This window comes from Hirundo rustica, chromosome Z (assembly GCF_015227805.2).
Source record: "Hirundo rustica isolate bHirRus1 chromosome Z, bHirRus1.pri.v3, whole genome shotgun sequence".
Taxonomy (NCBI): Eukaryota; Metazoa; Chordata; class Aves; order Passeriformes; family Hirundinidae; genus Hirundo; species Hirundo rustica.
This window is the reverse complement of record NC_053488.1, coordinates 8,733,789-8,745,965: the sequence shown is the minus strand read 5'-3', so window position 1 is coordinate 8,745,965 and position 12,177 is coordinate 8,733,789. Positions and strand designations below refer to the sequence as shown.

General features: G+C 41.3%; 1 protein-coding gene across 1 annotated transcript in view; it reads right to left on the bottom strand.

Moving 5' to 3' along the window:
• Positions 1-11,488, bottom strand: part of LOC120765482 (interleukin-31 receptor subunit alpha-like) — a 31,077-nt gene extending 19,589 nt beyond the window's left edge. The window contains exons 1-5 of the mRNA XM_040090392.1: positions 11,446-11,488; positions 11,153-11,206; positions 8,074-8,185; positions 4,651-4,817; positions 3,470-3,609 (exon numbers count right to left, since the gene is read on the bottom strand). Of these exons, the coding sequence (XP_039946326.1) occupies positions 3,470-3,609; positions 4,651-4,817; positions 8,074-8,185; positions 11,153-11,206; positions 11,446-11,488 (516 nt within the window). The remainder of the gene's footprint in view (positions 1-3,469; positions 3,610-4,650; positions 4,818-8,073; positions 8,186-11,152; positions 11,207-11,445) is intronic.
• Positions 11,489-12,177: the final 689 nt, after the last annotated feature.

Genomic DNA, 12,177 nt, shown 5'->3' with positions numbered 1-12,177 from the left:
ATATTCTCTACGAAGTAATCAAGTGCTCTTCGCCATCTACTCTTGTTAAACCCCTGTCACATTTACTCTCAAGCTTCCCTACATTTCTGTTCTATATCAATAAACATATGACTACTTCTTTCATAGGAGTGAAGTGTATTAACTCTGTCCATGACAACTCCATATAATTTTGCTAATAGAAAATGCTTGGTCACAAAAAAATCCCTCTACCCACAATATTACAGAAAGACTGCAAATCTCTACAGAGAAAGAGGCAAGTGGAAAGGATATAGAACTCAAATATGAAACTACATTACAGGTACATTTATCCTACTGTTGATAAACACTAGCTTTATACATCTTCTGTGCATGTATGGCCATACTCACTCATCTGCAAGTGTAGCCTGCTTTATATTATTAGGAAGAAATTACAGCCGAAATTCATAGCATCAGTTGGGACCCGGGAGATAATGAATATTTATGACCTGTAGTCTCCACTCATTTGCATCACCCAGTGTGGCTGTCTCTACTAGTCCTTCAGAGTACTCTTGTGAATCTTTCACCTCCCGTGTCTCCAAAACCTGCAGGGCATGCATCTGTTCTGCTCTTAACCTTCTGCTCTTCCACAGGCCACGCACCAGACCGTCTGCACATGGTTGTCTATCTATTGCCCTACTGGGTGGGCTATGCATGGGTAACTGGCTGCCCTAGGATGGTCCAAGACTTGTATGCAAGTGAAGGAGACCTTTCCAAGGCCTGCAGATTCTTTATACTGAGACAAAACATTTCTTGCATGGGCCTCTCAAAGTTCATCTTCTGAAGCAGCTAAATAAACCAGTAGTCAGCTACAGGAGAAATGAGAACAGTCTTCTGAGACAAAAGGAAGAAAAGGGAGGTTTTTGTAGTAAAAAGAAAGCAAAGAGGCTCCTGGGTGAGCAGAGTTTCCCAAGAAGTGTGGACTGTTGCTATTTAAACAGTTTTCTTCTTGGGGTTATGTTCTACTTGATAAATGCACATTTAAGACCTGATTAACACATATCAAAATAACAGAGCTGAAAAACAGACAGTTTCAGGGACTTAGTGATATAAATCATGCATATGAACCTGCCTCCTGGAGAAGCCTTTGCTTGATATGCTGGATGGGAAGGGGCAGGAAAAGCAGCCATTGCTGCTACAGGCAGACATTACTGAAATCATGACTCATTTTCCATCTCTTACATATTCCCTTTAGCTTTGTACCGCCCTGTTGCTGAGCTGTGTTGCATGTCCTAAAATGCATCTGGAACTGATCTTGTCTCCCTCAACATCCTTCTCTCCAGATTGGATAGGGATGCATTTGCTGGGTAAATTGTTATGGGGATTAGGAAGCGGTTGGATGGCTGTGTCCAGAGGGTAGTGGTCAGTGGCTCAGAACCCCAGTGGGCATCCGTGACAAGATGTGTCCATCAGGGGTCCATAGTGGGTGTTTTAAGTGTTATTTAATATGTTCAGTAATGACTTGGAAGGGTCAAGAGCACCCTCTGTGAATTTGCAGGTGACCCCAAGATGAGTGGTGCTGTTGGCACTCCTGAAGGACGGGGTGCCATCCAGAGAGACCTGGAGAGGCTCCAGAGGTGGACCATGGGAACCTCATGGGGTTTAACAAGACCAAGTGCTGCCCCTGGGTCAGGAGCAACCCTGGTATCAACAGAGGCCGGGCATGGAGAGATCAGAGCAGCCCTGCCCAGGAGGACCTGGGGGTGCTGCAGGGTGAGAGCTGGACATGACCCAGCCATGGGCACTCCCAGCCCAGAGAGCCAAACGTGTCCTGGGCTGCATCCAGAGCAGTGTGGGCAGCAGGGCCAGGGAGGGGATTCTGCCCCTCTGCTCTGCTCTGCTCTGCTCTGCTCTGCTGAGACCCCACCTGCAGAGCTGCATCAGCTCTGGGGTTGTTACTGAACAGTTCTGTAAGAGGACATCTGTGCAGCAGTGGAGGAAGGTGCTGGAAATTCTTTTAATTTTAGCACAATAGAGCATGACCCCTACATTTGTTATGCTTAATTTTGTACATACAGTGCTTAGTACAGATACCAGAGATTAATGTGGCCTTGTGCTAACTCCCTACATCTGTGACTAATAAACATGTTCTAGTTAATGTTTTCTTGTTTACTTCTATCAGTGATTTAATATGTACTAACTAAAATCTTAGTTTTGAGAACAAGGATGGTGTATCAGAGCAAAGAATGATAAGAGGAGTACATTATGACCTGATGACATATTTGAGATACTCCCAAGGAGAAAAGGTTAGTCAGAAGATCCGAAAACATATCCAAACAAGTGGAAATAATTAGCATATATGCACGTGCTCCGGAAACATGAAAATACAATAGTTTCAGGAATATAACCTGGTGTCTTATGTTACTGGGCATGCATGCTTTGAAGAAAATCACCCATGCATTCAGGACCACTAATAGAATAAAGTTGGCTTCCTAATCTAACAAATTAGATGGAGAGTTTATTTCCCAACTTTCAGGGAGAGGGTTCCCAGCACAGGAGGATATGGACCTGCTGGAATGAATCCAAAGGAGCGCCACCAAACAGTTTAGTGGGATGGAGTACCTCTCCTGTGAGGAAAGGCTGAGAGAATCAGCATTGTTCAGTCTGGAAAGGCTTTTGGGGAGGCCTAATTTTTGCCTTCCCGTACCCCAAGAGGACTTACAGGAAAGATGGGGCAAGACTATTCACAGGAGCACATAGTGACAGAACACGGGGCAATGGCTGTAGACTGAAAGAGAGTAGGTTTAGATTAGATATTAGGAAGAAACTCTTCACTGGAACAGGGAAGTTGTGGATGCTCCATCTCTGGAAGTGCTGAGGGCCAGTTTGGATAGGGCATCCTGGCTGACTAGAGTGTGGCCCTGCACATGGCAGTGCTGGTTGGAACTAGATGATCTTCAAGGACCCTTCCAACCCAAACCATTCCATGATTCTATGACTGTTTTACAGGGAAGCTATTTCTCTTATTCTCAAGGAAGAAAATCGGGAATACTTACACAAACCAAAAGTGTGTAAAGTATGAATTATTACCTTAAAAAACAAGGCAACCTTATCTGTTTGAAAATGTAATGACACCAGCTAAAAGAGTGACATTGTAAATCACTGAAGGCATGATTTGGATCTGACTTGGCATTTCTGATATCCAGCTTTTCCATCACTGGTAGTTGTAGTGTCTCACTGGCAGATTAATGAACCAGATAACATGCTTTTATTATGTTATTCTATTCTATTTTACTTTGTTTAAAGCTACTATTCCTTATTTTCCAAACATTTAATGATCCATTAGAACCAAACTAAAGTTGTAGTATAGGTCTGCTGTGGGCAGTGGGATCTGCCTGCAAAGTGACTCCTTGCTGCGCTGCCTTGCAATCCTCGTGCTACATATAACATATGCAGCTGAGCTGACATTGAGACTCCTTATACCCTCATGAGACTGTCATCTGGAAGTACTTACCAGTGTCCACGGGGCAGATTCTGTGAGCGCCTCTCTGTATCTCAGCTCATATGCTGTATGAGCTGTGGGCAGGTCCCATTTCATTATCAACTGGTTTCTGATCTGATGAGCATTCATGTTAGATGGTGACAAGCACTTTCCTAAAATGGGGGATAAACAGCTGTTAAAAATGGAAGGGAAGCAGGAAAGCTTTGGTAATTTTTTCTGTTGAGTGTGGTCTATAAAAATTAAAAGATTTGGCACAGAATACTAAACACTCCTCAAAAACTTAAAAAAACCCTGGAAATGAATAATTACTAAATCTTCATGGTATTAACAAAATACTATTGTTCCTCTTGCCTTTCTTTTGTGAATGCTCCTACTGATTTCAGGAACACTCTTTTTCCGAGCAGTTACTATTCTGAGTGAGGCTGAAAGGCAAACCATAATGACGAGAGTACCTGTAATCATGAATTGCAGAAAAAATATCCAGAATATCTTTAAATAAGTGCAAATTTACTTTAATCTTCCTCTCCAATAAAAGCATTATGGCCAAAATTGTTCAGTGAAGGTTATATTGATAATTTGGGTTGTTTTGGTATTAACCCCCAGCAGGGAGAAGCATTGCTTTTTCTTGGACCATGATTAATCTGAGCAGGTGGAGTTTTGTGATCTTAACATTAGTTCAGTGACCAGATAGGTAGGGAATCTTTAAATAAACATCTAAAGAGCATAATAAATAGGGCTGCTTTTTTATGTCTTTCTTGCAGCACCGTGTAATTGATAAGTGGCTGTAGAAAGGAGTTGAATTTTGAAAAGGTTTCTCAAAAATTCTAATTCTTTATTATCGAGGTTTCCTTAGGTATACCGTGCTAAATCAATCTGCTCTCTGCAACCAATATAAAGAAATTCAGAAAGCCATCAAAGAGAGCATAGAAAGCTGGTTAAATACAGTATACAAATATTACTATCTATTTTTCTGGATATGAATATTTAATATTAAATATTAAATATTCCCCCCTCCCGTAAAACATGGTAGACTTCTCTTATTAACCTCATCTAAGGAAGTCAAACTGCACCTTAGCTCTCTGAATCAGTAAAAATAACAAGACTTTTTTGGGAGCTGAAATTTTGGAAATAATCTTTACAGACTACAGCTTTAGCTTGGCACTGCAGTAACACAAGTCGTGAAGATGCTGTACCTGCTTTACTTGGTAAAACTGAGATGTTCTTCCCTTTTGCACAGGTGTCATGGGCATAATTCACTGCTATCCAAATGGATACAAGTCTCTCAATGTAGAGATTCTTTCGTTCTATTGTGATGGAAGGTGATGACGTGTTTCGTTGAAAAAGTTTTCGTATTTTGTTCCTTCAGAGAAAAAGAAGTAGAATGAAGAACATTCTATTGGATTATAATTATTCTTTCCTCCCCTGCCCAAGAAAGTAAAATTACAGTAATTGATAACTTTCCAGATACTGCTACACATAATTCCACTTCTGGAAATCTTGAAGGTTCACCTCGAAACAGCAAGATTAATTCCAGCACCCCAGTAACCCTAACAAATTTAAATATGCAAATTCTTATGCTGTGTGGTGGAAAACTGTTTAATTCCTTAAACTTTTAAGGCATAGCATGTTACAACAAGATCCGTATTACCTTATTTTGTACTTACAGCAGGATACATAGAGCATTTTGAAGGAATAAAATTAGGTTAGAAATTATTTCATAAAGACTTGCCTCCCATAACAGGGGCGTCCAAACTCCTTTTGAACAGCAAAATTTCCCAGTTACATGAACCTAAATTACCATAAAGTTATGAAAAACCTGTTACGCATTACATGCTTATCTTCTGACTTCTGTTCCTGCAAATCATCAGAGTTTGACAGAGATATTTAAATGTCACCTGAGCCCTCAGCCCTGTAGATTTCTCCTGGTATACCTAATACACACAGCACAGGAAGTCCAAGAGTTTTAATGCCTTACATACAACTTTGCTGCCTAATTATTTTCCTGTCTCTCTCATTTAGTCTCTGCCATACATAGGACAAATTTTTCCAAGGTTAAAATTGTGCAAGTTCAGTGTTCTTGAAGAGCTGGGCTAGCATACTAATTGCCTAGCTATGTATTTCCAGTATTAAATTTCACACATCATAATTCAATATTTAATACCTGAGAAAAACTACTTGAAGGTTTTCCTGTCTTCTGCTTCAGGCTAGTTGTGAATCAGCCGTTAAAATTTCAAAGCATGATTTTGAATTCTTGGTTGGAACTTTTCTGAGAGCGTTTATCTTTAATCTTTTTCTTTCTGACAACTAAATCATAAGGAGCAAGGACAAGGAACTATTACAACATCAAACTGATGTTACTTGCAGGAAGGGGTGATGCCCTCTTCTAGGCAATCTAAAAGCCCTTTCACATGTGGGTTTTTTTCTTTCCTTTTAACTCAATAGAGGAAGAGATAGGAAGTTTGTCTTCGAAACCACCAGGTGGAAGCTGAGGAGACTGAGGGTAAAATCCTGACTCTGACTTGGAAACATCAACACCTTTGCCAGGGAATTGTCTCCCTCTTTCCCCACTGACCTCCTCTTTCACTCTTTTTTCTGCCTTGTCTGTTCATGCCATTAACCCTGCAGCTTGGGAACAGCACAGTCTGATCTTGGCTTAGGACTTTAAAAGCTTACAAATATTTCAACTGAAAACATCTCTTCAGAAACAGAATTGTTTCATAGATGTTTCTGCCCTTCTAAAACATTGGGATTCCTTGAAGTCCCAAGAGGCAAGACAGCATATACGGTGGAATTTGGTGCTTAGTGCAAATTGGTGTCTGCTGCTGCCTCCAGTGAGAAAATACTGAAACTGATGGGGGGAGTAACCTCAGCCTTGAGGTGGTTGCTTTGCTCCTCTTCAATGTAAAGATGATCACTCTGGGGAATTTCCCAGTGTGGTGACATTTTCTTAGCTTTAGGAGATACTTCTAACCACAGCTCATTTTTAATGACTAGGGGTGGTTATGTGGCAAAATAATCAGCAATGAATATCAGAATTTACCAACGGCATACGGTGTTGTACTCTATGTACCCATGATACAGTCTCATGGCAAAGATCATGTCTTCTGATCTCATGTCTCTACTTCTGAATGTGCCCCTAATCTCATGGGAAATTCCAGATTATCTCGATATAAAATGAGGAAATTCAATTTTGTAATGCAGCTGCAGCTGAAGATACCATATTTGAGATAATCAGTTAAAAATTAACCCTACAAATTCTGATAATTCAGAATTACCAGAAAGCATTCCACTTCTGACATCTCCTTGGGTACATGCTATAGCAAAATACATAATACATAAAATAAAATCTCAATATCTGTGTGGGGTTTTTTTGTTTGTGTTTTTTTGTTTGTTTGTTTGTTTTGTTTTGTTGTTTGTTTTTGGGGTTTTTTTCCCCCCACTTTGAACGCATCTGTGTTGAATAGTCAATAAAAGAAAATAGCTGCAAATAAAGGTAATTGAGTAAGCTGATCTTTGGCAATAATTCTTTAAACGGTGTGTTGGAGGCATGGTAAGATGTATCATGACTTCGTATAGGGTTTGCATGGCAAGGTTTTGGGAGCAGATTGCCACAGAGGCAGCTTCTGTGAGAAGCTGCAATAAGCTTTCCCCATGTACAGCAAAGCCAGTTCTAGCTGACTTCAGGGCCAAGCTGCTGCTGGCCAAGGCTGAGCCCATCAGCCACGGCCCGTTATCCCGGCCTCTGGGATAATGTATTTAAAAGAGGGGGAAAGACTGCTGCCCAACAGCAGCTGGCAGAGAGGAATGAGAGCAGGTGGGAGCAGCAGCTAGCCATCCACACTGGAGAAGGTTTGCAGGACTTGTGAACCCTTGGGGGACCTGCTTTAGAGCAGGCTGCTCTTGAAGGGCTGGCACCCCAGGGACTTACACTGGAGCAGCTCATGGAGAAACGCAGCCCCAAGCATTCATGTTGGAGGAGTTCACAATGGACTGTCTCCTGTGGGAGGACTCCCATGCTGGACCAGAGGAAGAGTCAGAAGAGAAAAGAAGTGACAGATACAACATGTAATGGACTGATCAAAATCTTATTTTCCGTCCCCCTGCAATGCTGAGGTGGAGGAGGTAGAGAATTCAGGAGAAGAGTTAAGCCCAGTAAGAAGAAAAGTATGGGGGGGGTGGGGAGGGGGTTGGTTGTGCAGGGAAGGTGTTTCGAGTTTTAGTTATATTTGTCATTACTCTACTCTGATTTGAATGTTAATAAATTAAATTAATTTTCCCTAGTCAGCTGTGTTTTGCCCATGACAGTAATTGCTGAGGGATCTCTTCCTGTCCTTATCTCTACCCGTGACCCTTTGTCATATTTTCTCTGACTTGTTGGGCTGTGGGTGGAGGGATAAAACAGCTTTTGTGATGCTTAGTCAAAATCAACCTACCACTCTCCTGCCAAGCTCTTACAAATCAATAGGTATTGATGAGAAGAGATGAAAGATATTGACCGGCATTTTGTAACAACCCATAACGTGATGAAATACACTGCAGCAAAACTCTGGCAGATGTGATTCACATCTAACAGCAATAAGAGCTTTTTGTTTCCTGAGATTACTTTTCAGACTTACCATTTTAAGTACACAGTATAATTAACTGTACTTTCAGCACTGGGTACTGGCAGCCAGGTACAGGTTAGATCCTCACTTAATTCTTTGTAACACACCAATTCATTGTCCCAATCTGGAAGATGAAAACATGTGCACTGGAAAAGACCTGTCACAGACAATCATTAACTGACTCAAAGGGACTCAGAGTAATGAAACCAAATAAAAACCAGGCTAGAACTGGTCAACTAGACCCCAGAATTGCTTCAAAACCATCAATTTCTGTCTGAAGTTCAGAACTACATGCTATTGCTGGATAAAAACAATATTGCTTTTATACTGCCAGCTTTATAAAGAATGCATTATAAAACAGGAGGAGCATAAGTTTATACATAAAATTACTTGTTTTTAATTTTTAAAAGAGAAATACAGGGCTTTTTTTGTAACTGAACATACTGTTTTTTCAGTTGATGTGAAAGTAAACACTGATGACATTACTAAAGAAACTTGTTTTTTATCTTTAACGGTTAAGTTTATGTCAATATTGCAAAAATCTCTTATCAGAAATGTTAATGATAAAATATGACTTGTTCTTCTTTTGCTTTGTGTCTTACTGTCATTGCCGTAGTCGAGATGGCCACAGCACTCAAGAGTGCTCCTTCAAAAATTTCAGAGGGCTCCAAGTATCAGTACCTCATCTAAAATCTTTCATAGCTTTTCTATGTTGCAGTCCCATGAGTAGCTCCACACAGATCTGGTTCTTTCTTTCCTTCTCTCTTCCTTCCTTCTGCAGTTTCAGTTCGCTGCTTCCTGTCCCTGGCACAGCCACCTAACCCTGTCTGTCCCTTGTACCATGTCTTGCCCTTCCTGTCCCTTACACAACCTCCTGTCCCTAGCCCCTCACAGCACAGCCAGCAGGCTCCAGCTGACCGCTCCACCAAATAACTCACTCTTTTATCACCCATAGCTGTGAGGGCAAGGCTGTTCCCCCCCTTTGGAAATTGACACAGCTGCAACACATCAGGGCAAGAGTGCCCCCAGCACCATCTCTGCCTGTTCTCCCACATTCTCCCACACCTTACTGTCTGAACTATGAGTTCAGGAGAATCAGTCATGCTGTCTCAAAGTACTACCTAAAGGACTTTTGAAAAGGACTCAGATTTTTTCGTTGTTGTTCAGAAAAGTAGACAAGGATCTCACCAGGCATGGGATGCTTAAGGTGAATTTTTCCTGATGAGTAGAGTGACATGTCCTTCATACCTGTTAGGTTTAATAAGTTGCTGATAGGCCTATCAATGTTGCATAAGAAATGTTTTGCTATGTGGTAAGTAAATACGAGTATGTCTGGTGTTGTAGCACAGTTATGTTATCTCATAACCTAGGCTATGAGTTAAAAGATCAGTTCTCTTGTCCTCATTTCTTCCTACAACCTGAGATACAAAGTATCCTTGGCATTATTTTAATCATTGAGATGGCAAATGCTTATTTAAGTTAAAAGGTAATTTGGAAAAAAAAAATGTGTCAAATGAGTATAACACTGACTTTAATACCCTCACCTTATGACACTTCTCATACCAAATTAATAATGCTTTTCTAATAAAGTTATGCTGCGTCACTTCAGGTTCCTTTCAGGACGCTGGAGATCAGGTCACGTCTTCCTTATTTCCATAGCAATGCAAAATATTACAGAATATTTTGTTTTTCTAGACTGGCCACCAAACCACATCTTGGTCTCCTCACCCATGAACATGGTGTCTGTCAACAGCAGGGAGAACAGCAACAACATTCTTCTGTTTTACTCTGAATTAAACCTTACACTTACTTAGTGTTTATTTATTCTTGTTTTGAAGAAACACCTGAAAACAAAACCTTTTTGGAATGACTGTAATACTTCATGTCAATACATTGGTAATATACTTCTCCTGAAACTATTTGAAATGAGTCCTATTAACTCAGATCTACACAGTGTCTATGTGTCACAGACCTGTCTTTGCTTACAGAGGAACAGGGGTTGTATTGCTCCTCGCGCTTTAAGTTTTACAAGATTCTCCTGTCTTTCTCTACAAGATTATGGTATTAGAGCAAAGAAAAAACAGTAGATTTTGTATGTGGAAATAGTGTATTAGCTCAACTAACACCACAATGCATCCTCCTACTCCCAGTCTACTGAAGTTCCACATTACTTTCTCCAGATGAATATAATGACTCTTGCACACTGTTATTTTTACTTGTCCTGCTTGTGGATAATAGTGTCCACACGCACATTCATTTTTACTCTAGTGCTTTCTTTGTCTTACTCTACTGCTCCCCCTTAACATGCATATTGTTAATTCTTCCCAGACCTAGCATAGATACTAGCTGTATAATGACTGTGCTCCAAGAACTATGCAAAGAAAAAAAAGTCTTTGTTCTGAAGAAAACACAGTTCAGTTTCTCCAATAATAAAAAAAAAAAAAAAAACAAGAACCCAAAAAACCCCCAAAACACAAAAAACAAACCCAAACCAACCAACAAACCAAACCCCAAACCACCCACCTTTAATATTTTTTCACTCTAGAACTTTCTGGTTTTCTTCCCAAGCATCTGGTTTTTCACACTAATGATTTAGTGGCGCTTAGTCTGGCAGGTTAATTGCAAGCGCTAGAAAATTACCCACGGCTAGTTTCAGAAGAACATAGTCCTCCTGCAGATGTCTTGCCCAGTGTCACCGTGTACTCAAGAACCTGTCAGCAAGCAGGATGTTCCTGTCTGCAATAAATCCAGCACAAAGTACATCAGACGGCCACCCACCGCTCCGTAACGCTCCATCACAATGTGCTGTGCTATTCCTTCGCGCCACCAGCAGCAACTTCCCAGTTAAACGGAAAGCAGAGGTATCCCTCACACACGAACATCAGCGGCTCCGTGGGTTTTTGGGAGGGCGGCTTTCACTCCCGGCGTGCGGCTCAGCCCGGGCGCCCCGCCGTCACACGGACACACCTGTCCGCGCTGCCGGGGCCGGGTTTTCCCTCTGGGAATGCCGGGCGTGCTCTTAGGGCCCTCGGCAGCCCTGGGCGCCCGCAGGAGCCCCGGCACGGCGCCGGGATCCGAGCGATCCACCCACCTGGCAGCTGCCGGCAGAACGGAGATTCCCGGTGCGTGCAGCGGCAGGAATCATCTGGGGAGCGCGAAAAGGAAGAAAAGGAAAGGGCCGAAAAAAAAGAAGAAAGAAAGAAAAAAAAAATTGGTCAAGACAACCTCGAAAGAAATGGGCAAAATGTTGCTGGTGGTTGCTTCTCCTACTCACGGAATCTAATTTGGTCACGGTTTTGCTCATACGGGCTCAATCCTTGAGTAGCATTAAGAATTTTTACTGTTCATAAGCGGCAGGAAGCTGTGCAGTACATGAAAACTCACCTCTGACAAGTAAAAGGATAGCTGCCAGCAGAGAGTTCTTCATCTTCTCTGTAAAGAAGCATAATGATTACCATCAATATTACGCTGTCTTCAGTCTATTTTTCACACTTCCTCTTCAAACTTCCTATGCATTCTAACACCTATACTGCTACTGGCTGAACACAAGTAATAAGTTTATTAATGACAATGGGAAGGACACTTGTGCTCTCTGTTATTAATTATACTTACAAAATCCTAAAACTCCTTCTGGAAAACAGGAACTCTCCACCCTGGTTTTTGTAAACACTCACAGTGAGGTTCTTCACAGAATCTGCTGTATCAGCAGTGCAAACTGAATTAAGATTACAGGTACTTCAAACTCCATTGAAAACCCTACCTGTCACTGCAAATTAGAGGTATTCAGCATCAGTAAGAAGGAAGTCCAGGTGTTTGACTGAGCCTAATATGAGTTATTGGATTCTGTAGAAATAATAGCAGCAGAAGACCCTGACTTGCCTTCACTTTATGACTTCTTTCATCTTTCAGTGTAATTTCCCTACCACAAAGATGATGTATCTACATTGTTGATACCTACACTGGGGTCCAAATAGAGACAAAAATCACCATAGCTGTAAATCAGAAGTTTGCTCCACACCACTGATTCAGAGAACATTCTGAACACAGAAGCCAGCAGAAACCTAACAGCTGTTGCTGTTAGAGCAGTAAAGGGAAATTTTCAGAAAATTTCGCTAC